This window comes from Lissotriton helveticus, chromosome 6 (assembly GCF_964261635.1).
Source record: "Lissotriton helveticus chromosome 6, aLisHel1.1, whole genome shotgun sequence".
NCBI lineage: Eukaryota > Metazoa > Chordata > Amphibia > Caudata > Salamandridae > Lissotriton > Lissotriton helveticus.
In genome coordinates, this window is record NC_136067.1 from 1,199,398,377 (window position 1) to 1,199,415,449 (window position 17,073).

The following is a 17,073-nucleotide window of genomic DNA, read 5'->3' on the forward strand; positions in this document are numbered from 1 at the left end:
TGTTTTGCTTTTCAATTATGCAGGTCATAATCGATCGTGATGTATCCATGTTTTTTTATTAGCTGATTAGATTAGCTAGTTAGAATAATTGGTTTTAATGTTATGTCTTTGCATATATAATAAATGACTTTTTAACTGCTATATGTTTGTGTTATATATGTAAGAATCATTTTCTCAGAATTGCGCATTGATATAATCCTGCTTCTAACTCACCTCAAGGGAATTGTAAATGACAATGCCATTTATTTATATGTTTTAAAAACAAAAATAATGTCATGAGCAATGCCAATAGCTCTAACTTTAACAAAGACGAGACCATTGCATTGTAAATGCTTGTTTTTCATTGGTATTCTTTTACCATGTTGAGAGCAGACCTCCGGGCCCTAGAGCTGCTCTCCTCGCGATATTTGGCTTCTCTGTACAATACAATGCAATGTAACTCTGTCTGTATCAGCGAGTTTGAAGGATGGCAACTTGATCATTTGGTTGCAGCTGTGACAGAGGTGTCCCTACAATATCCAGTTAAAGTGTGGTACGCTGCTTAAGCTTCCATACCTGAATGCCTTTGCTACTAGGGTTTCCATATAAGTTTTCTCTGTGTTTAGTATTGTCTTTTTCAATATAAATGATGACAACATAGTGACGCATCTTCCTAGATGCGTCACTTTGTAAATATGGCGCAACAAGGCGCGTTTTTTACGCCACTGGTGCGTCACAAAAAGTGACGCACCAGCGGTGTAAAAGTGACGCACAGCCTCATAAATGAGGCCCCATATATATCCTACTCAGGCGAGCGCTGCCGCCAACACAAATTGAACTTGATTTGGTATTTGAATTTCAAGGGGAGTCACGTCTGGTTTGACGGCTCTATCGTTTAATATGTGGAACAGAGAAAACAGAAAGTGAACAGATGGAAACACTACATATAAATTTGGCTTAGTCTCCTTGATCAGAGCTCCTCAACAAATCTATCATAAAGTCAAATACACAGATGGTGTCTGACACTAGATAAGGTACAAGAGACAAACATGTTTTTCTCAAAAATAGTATTCTTTAAAATATTACAGCTTTATTAACTTAACATTCTTAGCAAAGTAATTTTGAAAGGCAGCTATGAACCTTTATGGTTTTACTATCACTTGTTTTATTACATAGAACATATGATTCCTCTAAGTAACTGGGTTATTGGTTGAGGGGGTAGAAGTCCCACCCAGGCAACAACCACAATCCTTGTAAGGGTGAACCACAAAAGTCACTAAGTTAACCTGTGCTTAACCTTCTGGTAGCTTGGCACAAAAGCAGTCAGGAGCAACTTAGAGGCAATGTGCAAAGTACTTATGCCGCACACAAACCCTAATAAAGTGAAAACACAGCACAAGAAAAATCCCACATCAATTTAAAAAACAGGCCAGAAACTTAATAAATAAAACAACATCAAAAATGAATTAAACTTAGAACTGGAGGTTTGCCTTTTTAAACTTTTTAGTGAAAAATAGCTCCTAATGAATTGAAGCGCCAACCACGGGTATCTGGTCGCATGAGACGGGGGTAAAGTCAAATTTAAGGCTGACTCGGATGCAGCTTGAGTTCGGTACAAGAGGTGCATTGGGCCTGGTTTTGGATTACCTTTGACTTAGAAGAAATTTTGAAGAAAAAGTACTGAGAAGTTCAAGTTCAGCAGGGCAAGGCAGCCTGTGGTGTCCGAAAAGGAGGCATAATCAGGGAGCCACTGGAAGGAATTGCAATAAAGATTTCGACATTTGGACTTTATCAATGTTTTTGGAATTTAAAAATCTCCAGCGGGGCAAAGCTACATGCTGTAGCCAAGGAGGGCCCTACAAGGCTGGGTACCTTCCCTGAGAAGCCCCCCAGAATAGTGTAGCGATGTGTGATCATGTGCAGAAGGACCCTTGTCGTCTTAGGCGAACTCCTTACAAAGTTACACAATCAGTTGGAAGGTGTTTAGGTGTGTCTGGGTGTTGTCACAAAAGTCTATGATGAAGTACATTCAGTTAAAGTTTTCATAATGAAGAATAAAGACGTGTACTCCAGTCTTCATGTGTGTTATAGTCATTTGCATGCTCCAGAGATGGGGTGGATGCTACAACTGGCAACGAGTAGGGGATGCATGCCCTGAAGAAATAAGACTGGTCTCCCTGAGAGTTTGCCGAGATCAGTAAACTGCTCGTGCATGCCACGTCCGCCCCAATAAGCAAGCTACAGTTGGCGTATGTGGAGTCAAAGCATCGCTCTAGCTTGCACAAGGTCCTCGAAGACGGTAAATGCTCTACAGAGGAGCACCATCTGAAAGCCAGCCAAAAGCCGGCTGGTAAGGTTGGAAAAAAGATAATGCACCACAGAATAACACAGAGCCATCGTTCATACAAAGTAGAAATGCTAAAGGCAGTGATGACCAGGTACGAAGAAGCACTAAAAGCAGCAGCAGCCAGGTGTGAGAAAGTGCTAAAGGCAGTGACAACCGGGTATAGAAAGTACAAACAAACTATCCAGCCCAAGCGAGGGAAGTGCCCCAGGACCTCAAATTGGGGATAAAGACCAAGCCTTATTGAGCGGCTGATGCAAAGTGGCAGGAAGCATCCAATGCACCTAAATGCCTCTGGAATTTTGAAATTTTTCAATGGCTGCTGAAAGGAGAGCCAAATACGGTGCTGACACACTCCTGAAACAACCACCGTCATTCGATAACACAAAAAAGCTGAATATTGTCGCCAAATGGAGTCCATGGGTTGAAATGTTTGATGGCTTCATAGATGCTCTAGAAGAAGTAGATAACAAAAAGATAATACAATACATAAAGAACCTTGAAGGTGAACAGTGTGAAAGAAATGATAAAGAAAATATCATAAGCTGACTAAATATAGTACCATCAAATCAAGGAAACGTTGGAAGCCAAGTTCAATCCAATGCTGAACGTCGACTATGAAAGATACATTTTCAACCAAGCAAGACAGCAAGCTGATGAGACAACAGATCAGTTTGTCAAAAGATTTGATACCCTCATCAAGCATTGCAAATTTGGGCCATATGTATCAAAAAAGAGTTTTGCAATTCTCAAATTGCGATTTTTAGTGAATCGCAATTAGAAAATCGCAAAATGCAATTAATGTAGGATTTGCAAAAAATTTTGCTAATCCTACCTATCCTTTATTTGCGAATCGCAAATTGTGATTCGCAAATAAGGAATACCTTCCCATTCATTCCTATGGGCTAGGAGGCCCATAGGAATGAATGCGAAGACATTCTCAATTTACATTTACCAATTAGAGAATCGCAAATTGCAATTTCAAGGTTAAAAGAGTGCCAAAAGAACACCCTGTTGCAACCCTGAAATATGCATGTGTGCACATTTTGAGCACATACGTGCGCTAAATGGCACTTTGAAAAAACAAAAAAATGTTTTTTTCTAGAAAATCGCAAATTACCACCAACTTGAAGCTGGTGGTAATTTGCGATTCCTTAAGGCCAAATAGCAAATTTCTGGTGCCTCTAGAATTGCATTTGAGGAATCGCAATTTGCAATTCCTTAATTGCATACGCAAAATAGAGAATCGCAAATTTTGCGATTCTCTATATTGCAATGGCCTTTTGGGATGATACATCCCCAAAGGCTTTTTCCCATTCGCAAATGGGCTGATTTTAAGAATAAGCCCGTTTGCGAATGGAAAAAAGGCTCGATACATATGACCTATAGTGAAGAAGGAGACTGTGTCCTAGTTAAACCAAAACTGTAATACACGACTGATGCTCAGTTTGATGCTAATCTGTTGAGAGTTGATACAAGTAAAGGGCATATGGTGTCCGCTCATCATCTCGTCAAGTCCAGCACGAGAGACTCGTCCAATTTCAAACATCTGCCTTGATGTTCATCGGCTCCAGAGTGAAACAAGTCCACCTGAGTGCCTACATCAGGCATCTGAGTTTACAGCTGCAATGCCAGATGACATGCAACTCCTTCACCTCGTATAACTCAATCTTGAAGGTTTGTGCGAGCACTTCAAAAAATTATTGAGGAACTCTAATGTATATTTGTTGTCCTTATTTTTTATTTAACAAAGAGAGAGATGCAGTGTTGTGTGAACATGTGCAGTAGGGCCCTTGTCGTCCTAGGCAAACTTCTAACAAAGTTACGCAATCAGTTGTGAGGTGTTTGGGTGTGTCTAGGTGTGAATAATAACGTTTTTGCTGCAGTATGTTCAGTTATCAATTGCATGTTGAAGAATAAAGATGTGTATTACAGAGCTCCATGTCTTTTGTAGTTATTTACATGCTCCAGGTCTGGGGTTGATGCTACAAACGATATGTGTTGCTGTGTAGTTGAACATAGCAGGAGCTACCATCGAGTGGGGATGACCGGCTGTGCAACGTAGGCGGATCAGCGAGCTGGTAGGGCCGGTCTTCTTTCGGTTGTCAGGAAGCGTTTTGATGAAAAACTTTTCTTCTAAATCCCAACTTTTAGGGCTAAGCAGGAGCAGCATCTTTAAACACCACAACCATGGTCCAAGACTTTGGGGCATGACTTGAGGGGTTAGGACTCACTTCAGCAGAGGCCAGGTGCAGTGCTGAAAGTCTCCGGAGCTTGTTATGTCCCTGTAGCTCACACAGGAGGACAGCCACCTAGCCCTTGGAGTCACTCTGGTAGTCCTGGCTTCAAGAAGGAAGGCATTCTTCAAGCAGCGGGGCAGTCCTCTGGGGGCAAGGCAAACCTCAAGCAGTAGGACAGTTGTCTCAGGGCCCAAGGCAGTCCTTGTCAAGTCTTCCACAGGCCCAGGACTGCACTGAAGAGTTGTACTGAGCATCTAATATTTATACCTTGATGTTGAATGGCACTTAGCAGAAGCAGCAGGTCTGTCCACCTGCATGGTTTCTATCCTATGTTGCACAGTTCTTTAATGTTTTTTGCCTATTTTGTAAAGTTCTTTAATATTTTTTATGGTGATTTTTTAACACTGCATTTTTTATGCACTGTTAAGACGCAACAGGGGGACACTTTCATTGGCTGAGGAGGTGAGCCAAACATGGCGGGTGTAGGGCAAGTCTGTTAGACCTCCGGGTCGTAATTTTGTTGGTGGCAGCTCGGCCACATAGCGAACGTGTGCAGCCGGTGCTCCGCCGGTACTCCAGAGGCAAGCCTGTTTGCGCCCGTCCGGGGCCGGCCAGGCCAGAAGCCAATCATAATGCCCATATTTTAACTTATTCCTTCAGCTCTCTCAGAGCGCTAGGAGCAAAAAATCTTAATTTGGAGGATTTTGTACTCCAAAAACTGGATGGCTTAGGCATTTAAATTACATCAGCCACCATCTTTCTCTCCGGAAAGACCAGTGAGTCAGGCAATCAGAGTGGAAACTAATTTCCGCCCATCTTCTAAACTTATTAACAAAGATTTAAACATTGTTTATCTTAAGACAATACCCTTGGTAAGACTTCACCTCAAGACATATGATCTTCTCGATTCAGAATCCCCATGTATATTATTTTTAACAGAAACCTGGTTAACGGATGACTCTACGCTTGGTGTACTAGCAGCTCTTCTAGAAACGGTTTACATTTTGAATGTGATCAGACCTCATGGCAAAAAGGGGGGGGGGATTGCAGCAATCATGAATAAACAGCTAAAATTCACAAAACTCACTTCATTACACATTTACTCAGCAGAAAATATCACAATTAAACTAGATTCACTCACATCCTCTCTGTTATGAATTATCTTGTATAGACCCCCAGGCCACATGCTGCAGTTTCCACCTGCCCTAACCGACTTGGTGTCCGCTTTGGCCATTGATTATGCAAAGATGTTACTTATTGGCGATTTAAATTTATGATCAAACAACCCTAATGAGGACCTATTATCTTCCAATCTGACTGAGCAGTTGACCAATCTGAATTTAGCTCAGCGGGTGTCTACAGCCACCCATGTCAAGGGCCATATTTTAGATCACATCTGGTCGCTGAATCTTCCCATCTTCAATCTCCAGGTCATTCCCTGTTGTTGGTCGGACCACCATTTAATTAAATTCAGAATGGGTTCTTCCTCTTTTAGGAACCCTCTTCTTTCCTAATCCTCTGTCAAGGAATTGAAAACAAGTTGATCTCACAGCCTTTTGCAACTCTTTAACTCTTTGGCACAGTCCCTTCCTACCCAGAGTGAGTGCCTTGACAAACTGGGTAGGACAAGCAAGCAATACACATGCCCCTCTGCATAGGATGAACTTGATTTGTCACTGTGAGGCATCTAAATGGTTCTCGAATGATCATAAACGAGCCAAAGGCCTTCTATACAAATCTGAGCACAATGGCGTAAACCATATGACCCTGAAGAAAAAGTTAAATTCCTTCTGCAGTTAAAGTCCTACAAAAAATGTATTTGGGAATCTAAAACCACTTGCTTCTCAAATAAAATCATAAATTCTGAAAATAAAACCGAAGTAAAATTTGACACAGTCTCAGAATTATCCAACCCTGACTGCCTAAATGTTGTGGTGGCCCCCACACAAACTTTATATGATTAATTGAATTATTTCTTAATCGAAAAGATTAGAATAATCAAAGATAGCTTCCCTCCTAGATCCACCGTCAGCCCCACTCCTTTGGAAGATAGGGATCCCCCTCATCTAAATGCCTTCCCTCTAATCCTTAGAGATGATCTGCCAAAGCTGCTACTGAAGGTCAAATCTGGTTCTCCCAATGATGTTTGCCCCCCCGCATTCAAAAAGTCATTTTCTCAAAGTTTCCTGAATTGGTGTGGGCTATACTTAACTTTTCCCTGAGCCAGTGCATGGCCCCTATTAATTTTAAAGAAGCAGTGTTTATGCTGCTCTTAAAAAAAGTTGGACACAATCCCTCTATTTTAAGGAATTACAGCCCAATCTCCCACCTTCCCTACCTAGCCAAGTTCCTGGAAGCTCACATCACCCATCACCTCTGTTCTTTCATCGAAGGATCATCATTTCCAGACTCACATCAGGCGGGCTTTCTGCCCTTCCACTCTAAGTAATTGTAATTCTTTCTGTTGGAGATGACATGAAGGTGGATAAAGTTTAGGCCCAGGCACTGGTTTCCTGTATCTATCGGCAGCCTTCAACACAGTGGATTATAACATTCTTTTTGACTGTGTCGAGGCTGCTAGCCTGTAGGGCTGTGCTCTGGATTGGATAGTCTTTCCTATCAGACCACTAACAATCGGTTCGCCTCTCCCCCTTTTGTTCCTCTACGGTTAAGCTCCGTTGTGGAGTACCTCAGGGCTCTTCTCTAACCCCCATCCTTTTCAATCTTTATATATGCCCGTTGGTAACCTCCCTACAAAGGCGGAAAGTAAAAATATACAACTATGCTGATGATATGCAGCTGGTATTCGACCTTGTGAATACTCCAGACTCTATGGCCTTCTTTCATAGAGCAATGATCTTAATTGAGGACTGCATGAACAGTCACCAAGTAAAGTTGAACTCGGATAAAACCAAGGTGATGAGGGTCATAAACAAACTGCACTGCTGGAGGCACTCCTTTTGGCCTCAGGAGTTTGGTTCCCCTCCTACTCCTAAAAAGGCAGTCAAGAGCCTCAACATACTTGTCTATGAAGACCTTTCAATGAAACCCCAGATTGCAGCAATGACTTCCTCCTGCTCCTTCCACCTATGTAAAGTAAAAACAAATCAGGACATTTTTTTCGGCTGAAGCACTAATACAGATTGTACTTAAACTTGTGATGTCCCGCATTGACTCTGCTAACACCCTTTACCTGGGCCTTCCAAAGGGCCTGAGCCAAAAACTGCAGTTTGTATTGAATTGGTATATCAACAACTAAGATACTGCCACACTACATCCTTACTAAAGAAACTGCACTAGCTGTCAGTTGTACAAAGAACCTTGTTTAAAACAGGCCATATGATCTTTAAAATCCTGCAGAGAATAAGCCCCACATTTGTCTCCTCCAGAATAAGAAACTACCCCCCAGATTCATCAGTCATGTTTTACGAGTCCTCAATAGAGAGTTTTAAGGATTTGCTATTAAAGACTCGCAAAATGGGATGCATGTAGAAATCGCAATATTTGTAGCCATTTCTACTGCTTCCTTATTTGCGATTCGCTAATTGCTAATCGCAAAGGGCCTAAAGGCCCATAGGAATGAATGGGGAGTCATTCCTTATTTGCGATTAGCAATTAACGAATCGCAAATAAGGAAGCAATTTCAAGGGTGCCAGGGTGTCCAAAGGACACCCTGTTGCACCCCTGAAATGGTAATGTACACTGGTGTTGCGCACACACATGTACCAAGGACATGTGTTGCTATTTACCACGTAGTTAGACTTCACAGTAAATAGCGGCCCCAGATTTCGAATTCACAATTTTTAAATGGTTCATGCATTGCATTTAAGGAATATCAAATTGAGATTCCTTAAATGCAAATAATCGCAATTTAGCGATTTCTAAAATTGCGATTTTTGCATTTGGGATGATGCATCCCAAATGCAAAAACACCGCCCGCAAAGGGCCAGATTCTCAGAATCTGGCCCTTTGCGAGCGCATTTTGGTTTGATGAATCTGGCTGATAATTCCTAGGTGTAACCTCAGATTGGCACATCTCAATCTCCTACAGGTTCCTAAATTCTTTCGGAAAAAAGCTGTGGGGAACCAGGTTTAATGTGTTGGCTCCCAGTGCTTGGATCTCTCTTCTGGATAACATAAGAGCAGTAATATCTTATGAGAAATTTAGAACTCTACAAAAACCATAGCTTTTTAGTCAAGCTTACGATTAAGCTGCATCTTCGCCCTGCTGGTAGTGCTCTCAGTGCCATAAAACCATTCAGTGAACATGCGCTTTAGAATTTTTTTATAACATAACATACCTGGTGACAGCATTTGAAGTGTAGTGGCTCTCCTAGGTTACCAACACATCTGGGTTTTGAAAGCACCTCCCTTCCCCTGCCAAGACTCCATGAAGTCTGTGGAGACAAAAGACTAGTGTCAGGTTCCTTTGTGTATGCTGGAGGCAAGCCCTTTGAACTGTAAGTGTGTAGGGAACAGCTCCACCACCAGCAATCTTGGCAGGATGGCCCATCCTGCCAACATCTAGTCCTCCTTTGTCTCTCTCTGTGGGAGGACTACACAAAGTCCAACAGCTAAGCTATTCACAGTTATGTATCCCAGGACACTGGGACTTTTTCATCCTGAAGATGATCCAACCTATGTATGCACTGGAGTAGAAACATCAACAAGATAATAACACATGTTCACGATTTCTCAAAATATCATTAACCTTTGTATCTCAGTGTAATTCTTTTTTTAACAAACTTTCTTAAATATTTGGTCTAGCATTTTATGTCATCTCTTGCACTTGTCACTGCCACTGATGCACTGCCTGGGGAACACTCTATCAAAACTGACTTGGCTAACTGCCATTTACTGAACTAAGCAGTCATCTGTAAAATGTCCAAGGCAGCCCGAAAGGCATTATTAAAACAGGAAATAAAATGATCTCGCTGCACACAGGATATGGAGACAACTATCAAATGTAAGACCTCAATGTGTACGATGGCATCATACTCTCCACAGCAACAATCATACATTCATTGTAATGTTTGTACTAAAGAAAAAAAGCTTTACCTCGCTTCAGGCTCTTGTATTTGCCCTTTTATCAATTTGATGCCTAATGGAAAACACAGCAAAGAGCTGAGTGCCAGAAACCCAGGACCAGAATACTTTGAACATATTTTGTATCTTTGTCCTGAACTTCTTGACCCCCGTTGGAGATACATGAAACCTATTTTTAACAGTGAGAGAATCAGAACACTCAAAGATGGTATTTTATTTTGCTTTTAGGGCTCGTCACTAAAAGTTGTTGGTCCCATAACTAAATTCTTATCCCAAGCAATAAGTGGACGGGAAACGTTAATGTAGAAATGTTTTTACACGCCTGTTTCTTGTGAAGTTTTAGAAGGAATGGTTTAATCTTAGGGTGCATAGCTCGTATGTATTTTAAAAACGGAGTTTTTGTGATATATGATTATATATTGCAAATTTTTTTTTTTTTTTAAATCGAGACAATAAAGTATTATTATTACTTGTCACTGCATTGCTGCACCTGTTTTATGTGCTACCATTTGTTTACAAATGATTGAAATTAAATATTTACATATGTGCAGGACCTTTTTGACAACAGTTGACTTGTTATTGAGGATCATTCGTCACATTTGAAGGATCCTACTTATTTTAATAAGTGTTTCAATTATTTACAAATGTATCCTATGGAAGCATTGTACCTAAGTGATAACGCACATAGGCCCCTCTTGGAATACAGGATGTCCTTATGTGTAAGCTTACAATAAGCAATATTGCTTAACAGACAAACCACACAGCATCTGTTGAAAAATGTGTTGATGCTGCCTGTACTGTGGTTGAAATATACAATAAAAGGAAACAAACGTATTTTAGAACATTAGAATATTAGGAGCTCCATTGAAGACAATGGAGTGCTCCAGGCTTTTAATGACCGGTCGAAGCCTGGAGCTCCAAAATTCTAATGTTTGTCCATTCACTGGTATTGCTGTGAATAAAAGGCCTCATGGAGCACGAGGCCCCCATGAGGCATTTGTTTTATTTGTTATACCGCCCATTAAAGGCCCGCTCCCTCGCTAAAGGCCTGAGCTGAAGGCGAGCGCCTTTACTGCCGGAGCAGCCAATAATGATGCTACGATGGGCTATACGACTATATTAGAAGGTGGCTACCAGAAAAGATATTGAAATGTATGTGAATAGACTGCAGCTTTCAGAAAAAAACAATGAATTGAATATTAACAACATTATCCTTACTTGCTAAGATATGCTTTTATCTTCTTTCCAGGCATGTGAATGCAGCCCGTTAGGATCTCTGAGCTTCCAGTGCAACCCGGACACAGGCTGTTGCTTCTGTCTACCAAACTTTTCTGGGGATAAGTGTGAGGAGTGCAAGCTAGGATTCCGTAGCTACCCTCAATGTATTGCCTGCGACTGCTTGCCCGCCGGCAGCGAGGCCCATACCTGTACTGCAGATAAATGCTCGTGTGCTGACGAGACTGGACAATGCAGCTGCAAGGTACTGTATGACCGAAAGAGACCCTGTCCTTCTTTGTTAACATTTTGCAGCGTTACATTAATTAATTCACTCATTACAGACTATTACATTTCCAGTGACAGTAGAGCTGGGTCATTACCAGGACTGTTTCGTTTATGAATTTATACTATGGCATGATAAGAACGAATTTTGCCATCTTCATGGCACTTATTACTGTGGGAACATAGATGCACCAACCCTCTATTTTGACTGACACTACTAAATTACATTTCTTGAAATAGCTTTTTTTCTAGTTACTACAAAGACAGTTTCCTCCGTGTTACCCACCACTGATGTGCTTCATGTCTTTTTTTTACCAAGTGTTCTATTTACATCAGCTTTCCATTTTGAACTGTGGACATTTAAGGAACATTAACAAAACTGGTGCTGGCAGTTGTCAATGCTCAATTTCCGAACTACAAATACGCACTCACAACCTCACTCATTTCCCTGTGGACCAAACAGACGGTTTCGCGTGGATCCTCTGTTTTATGTTGAGGCAGTGCATTGATGTGGGATACATGGTCCCACTTTTAAGTTTCAGTTAAGAAGGTGGCAAACTTCTGATATGCTTGTGAGCAGAGTGTGTGTGAGCAGAGTTGTAGTAAAGATGGTGTAGCATCACCCGGTAGCATCAGTGCACTACAGCCCCACAAACAAAATAATGATGTGATGGTCCCATTCAACCATACCACAATAGAATGTCACAGAGATTTTCCAATGCCTCCATATTGCTTCCAACCACATGGATCTAATTGATTTAGCAGTGATTAAGAACTCTGGCTTAAAGCTATTTCACACAAGACCCCAGGAGGCTGGGCAGTCCTGGAATATATGTCTTGTCTTTGTTAAGACAGATGCAAGTGCTCCCACCAAATTGTGTCAGTAACATTCGTCTTGTGCCCTTCAAGATTTGTTGAGCAACAAATTCTTAATTGTGGGTATTTGTAGACATTTTCCGAAGGTATGTCTCTGAAAGGCATGACTAACCATCATGTGATTGAATACAAGGTATCTGGCTTATTCCTTTTGTTTAATCGGGTGCTTTCCTATAGCTTGACGGGTTCATAAATGTACTCAAAGATAATTTGTATTAGCAATTTGGGGTTTCATCTCTTTATGAGTGCTAATGCCTTCTTCTCCAATGCCTCTCAATATCAAATACTGAATCTTAATACATTGCATCAGCTTATTAGTACTGTAATTGCCTGATTCCTTAGTTGTGACTCTAAACCCATCCACAAAGGCTGAGGCTTGCTCAATCTTTGGTGGTGCCATGCCAGCAATATGCCTTGGTACCTTAAGTCCTTTCTGTTTGTGGAAAAAAGGACAAATTATGAGGCCCACCTCGCCTACTGTTTGTATCTAAGTGTCACTCTCTTCGGTATATGTTAACAAACAAGGACCCCCTGATACGGATAGTTATCCTGGGACAGGGTAAACAATATGTGTGAAATAACAATCCCAGGCATATATTAAAGCAACAACCAATAGATACAACAAAACAAACTAGTGCAGTTTCAAGACATATACATTTTTAATTTGATTAAAAAAGATTCAATAAAAAACAGTGCATTGATAAAAGATTCTATAATGATACATTTGTATTCATAAGAAAATTTAATTAAAAAGGAGGTTAGGTGGCATCCGGTCGACGCGTTTCGGCATAAACTATGCCTTCATCGGGACTTAAACCATCCAATTTCTAAACTTGTACTGAAGTACAAGACCAGTGCTGTTCTCTAATTATTTAAGCTGCAGGGCGGCTGTATAGATGCTGTATCCACGGATTCAAGGCTGGGTGATTTATTTAAAATTTTCTAAATATTTTTAAGTGATGTTATTGCGTGGTGCCATGATATTCCGCTTTGTTGGGTCTCAAAATGCACGTAACTCCTTAAGTTTGCACAGGGACGCCGACAAATCCGGATACACTGCCGATGCGTCAGGTCTTTCAAAAAGAACAGCCTGTATCATGACGTCTCCGCCGTATACTCAGGACTGAATCACGAGTGTAGCAGCGCACGACGTATGAATTAGCGGCTTTCTTTAAATTAGGAGCCTATATCAGTTATATAAGCAGAATATAAAAGAACACAGGATGACCTTGCCTTAAACAAGTTTTTTACTCAACTTACGCGAATGAATTGGCACCACGCAATAACATCACTTAAAAATATTTAGAAAATTTTAAATAAATCACCCAGCCTTGAATCCGTGGATACAGCATCTATACAGCCGCCCTGCAGCTTAAATAATTAGAGAACAGCACTGGTCTTGTACTTCAGTACAAGTTTAGAAATTGGATGGTTTAAGTCCCGATGAAGGCATAGTTTATGCCGAAACGCGTCGACCGGATGCCACCTAACCTCCTTTTTAATTAAATTTTCTTATGAATACAAATGTATCATTATAGAATCTTTTATCAATGCACTGTTTTTTATTGAATCTTTTTTAATCAAATTAAAAATGTATATGTCTTGAAACTGCACTAGTTTGCTTTGTTGTATCTATTGGTTGTTGCTTTAATATATGCCTGGGATTGTTATTTCACACATACTCTCTTCGGTATACCAAGGGTATACAACCTTTACAACGCAACTTTTACCACGACCTACCATTACCACGCATTTTTTACAACGCAGGATCCATTACAACGCATACCATTACCACGCATGTATTTACAACGCAGGTACTTTTACAACGCATACCATTACAACGTAAGTATTGGTAAGTATATTATTTTATTAAAAATATTATTTGGTTTTTTTTGTAAAGGGGTATTTTTGGGTTCAGGGTCAGTTTTGGGTTTTTGGGTAAAGGGGTATTTTTAGGGTTCAGGGTCAGTTTTCAGTTTTTGGGTAAAGGGGTATTTTTAGGGTTTAGGGTCAGTTTTCATTTTTTGGGTAAAGGGGTATTTTTAGGGTTCAGGGTCAGTTTTCAGTTTTTGGGTAAAGGGGTATTTTTAGGGTTTAGGGTCAGTTTTCAGTTTTTAGGTAAAGGGGTATTTTTAGGGTTTAGGGTCAGTTTTCAGTTTTTGGGTAAAGGGGTATTTTTAGGGTTTAGGGTCAGTTTTCAGTTTTTGGGTAAAGGGGTATTTTTAGGGTTCAGGGTCCGTTTTCAGTTTTTGGGTAAAGGGGTATTTTTAGGGTTCAGGGTCAGTTTTCAGTTTTTGGGTAAAGGGGTATTTTTAGGGTTTAGGGTCAGTTTTCAGTTTTTGGGTAAAGGGGTATTTTTAGGGTTCAGGGTCAGTTTTGGGTTTTTGGGTAAAAGGGGTATTTTTTGGGTTCAGGGTCAGTTTTGGGTTTTTGGGTAAAGGGGTATTTTTAGGGTTCAGGGTCAGTTTTTAGTTTTTGGGTAAAGGGGTATTTTTAGGGTTCAGGGTCAGTTTGGGGTTTTTGGGTAAATGGGTATTTTTAGGGTTCAGGGTCAGTTTGGGGTTTTTGGGTAAAGGGGTATTTTTAGGGTTCAGGGTCAGTTTTGGGTTTTTGGGTAAAAGGGTATTTTTAGGGTTCAGGGTCAGTTTTGGGTTTTTGGGTAAAAGGGGTATTTTTTGGGTTCAGGGTCAGTTTTGGGTTTTTGGGTAAAAGGGTACAGTGTAAAAATTAAATATAATTAAATTTAAATTAAATTAAATTATTTAAATTAAATTAAATTAAATTACATTATATTAATTTTAATTAAATTAAATATTAAAAAATATTATATACTTACCAATACTTACGTTGTAATTGTATGCGTTGTAAAGGTATATGCGTTGTAAATACATGCGTGGTAATGGTATGCGTTGTCATGGATCCTGCGTTGTAAAAAATGCGTGGTAATGGTAGGCGTGGTAAAAGTATGCGTTGTAACGTCATACATCCCTCTCTTCTATTAGATCAGGATTTTGTATTGTACTTGATCACAGAATGTGTGTATGTTAGTGCTATGGTGATTGGGGACAGAAGGCAGCAGACACAGATTACTAATTGACATTAAAAAGCCAGGTTTTTAAGTGTTAATGCCACACATGTATGCCAGTAACTCTGGAACGAGTTCTTCAGTACACCAACTAGCCGCTCGCCATATTTACAAGCCAGACAGGGAGGAGCAAAACAGGAACTTGAATGGTATAAACCTGAGAGCCTGCTGGACCTCATATAAATGGAGCTAATGCCACAGGAAAATTCTCCATAGCCACTAACAGCATGGTGCACAGAGGGATTAAAAGGACATTTTCTTTCACACTTAAACCTGTGTAGGGAGATAACACAAGGAAAACATCAACATCAAACTTTCTTGGTCTGAGGACTAACCATGATGCTGTACTCTAGGCTTATGATGTTCTTGTTCGTAAGCCTATGGTATAGCATAAACACTGCCAAGTGTTGGGAACATAAACAGGTTCAATCAATGAATCTGAGGTTTGTAAAGCCCAACTACTCACCCACGAGGATCTCAAGGTGCTGGGGGGGAGGTGACTCTGTTGAGTGCTGGGGTCATCCAAAGAGCCAGGTCTTGAGGTCCTTCCTGAACTGGGGCAGCGTGGGGGTGTTCGGGAGGTGAAGAGGCGGTCGTTCCCGGCCTTGGCTGCGAGGTAAAACAAGCAGATACCCATGCACACTCCAGATATATAGAAAAAGTAAAGTCAGTGTGGACTCAAAGAACATTATGGAGACAAAAGCATGGAAAATCATACAGCAATGGTTGTAATCATGACACAAATAAAGCATTGATGTGCAGTGTCTTTTAATGTTCAGACACGGAGACGACCAGCCGACACGTGTTTCGTCGCACATGGCACAGTCTGCCTGCGACTCTTCAGGGCTGTACGAGAAAGAATAGAAGTTGAAAGGTCGCTCTGACGGTGATACTTCTGACCCGACAGGGCTCTGGACCGGAGGAAAGCTTCTGTTCGAGAGGATTGCGATTGGTGTGTTCTTGTACAAAGAATTCCAGTCGGGTTGAGAGAAATTGAAAAAGTTTCAAGGCGAGGGTATGTGTCTTAGGACGGGTGCATCAGCGAAGAACATCCTCTCGTGTGTAAACCGCGTAAGGTTACCCTTGGCTGCGAGGTACGAGAAGGGCTTTCCTCCCGTTCTGGTCTTGTAGATGTGTGGGATTGTGGCCAGAGAAAGGTCAGCTGATCTGAGGTGGCTCTTGGGTGCCTGGAGGGAGAGGTTCACAGAAGCTACTCTGCACTGTAAGGAAACGAAAGTCAAGATGCCTTAACCACAGCTGCTGTCTTACCTACAGCTGATATCTGAAGTTTTAGTCAAAGTTGTGAGACAATAAGCTGAAATTCCTCCCAACGGAGACCAGAATAGGGCATCTATCCTTAATTTGGCAGGAGGCCAAGTCACACAAAAAAAACAATTTAACTGGATGAGTGATATCTCTGCCTGACAAATAACAAGAGAAGTCTGACAGTCACTCACTGCTTATCAGCAGTCAACATGGTGCCAGATATCCATGTTGAATTTCCCACTGGTTTCGTAAACTTAAGGCAAGATGGGAGCATTACTAAATTAAATTAAAATTTAAGACTACTACTTTGCAGTAGAGTTGTTAGGTGTCTGTGATAAGGCAAGAGATAGAGGGGCACCTTAAAGGACTACTGAGATGACTTTTTTGGGGGTTTATTGAAACATCGGAAGTGCAATACTGTCAAACCTCTGCAAGGCAACCACTCACTTTAGTGTGAGACCCCAAGACTTCTTTTTCCCGATGCCAAGACAGGATTGCTGACTGTGACCAATGCTGCTGATAAACCAGGTAGGATTATGGTGTCTGTATCACTACCATCAACTTCAACATTCTTATTCCAGCACAGAGAGAAATACATTCTTACTGCATATTCAAGGTCTGAAGTATACAGGAGTCGAGTATGTGATATATTTCTACATCTTGCATGTCAAAGTTAATAATGTAGTAGGACTAAAATTAGAGGGCTCCTTTGTATCCAAAGAAGGTTTCTAAGGGCA

General features: G+C 40.9%; 1 protein-coding gene across 7 annotated transcripts in view; it reads left to right on the forward strand.

Annotated features, from left to right (window-relative positions):
- LAMA2 (laminin subunit alpha 2) overlaps nucleotides 1-17,073 on the forward strand; it is a 3,430,794-nt gene that overhangs the window by 2,050,938 nt on the left and 1,362,783 nt on the right. For all 7 annotated transcript variants that reach the window (XM_078648920.1, XM_078648921.1, XM_078648915.1 and 4 more), the window contains one exon: nucleotides 10,859-11,089. In XM_078648920.1, the coding sequence (XP_078505046.1) occupies nucleotides 10,859-11,089 (231 nt within the window). The remainder of the gene's footprint in view (nucleotides 1-10,858; nucleotides 11,090-17,073) is intronic.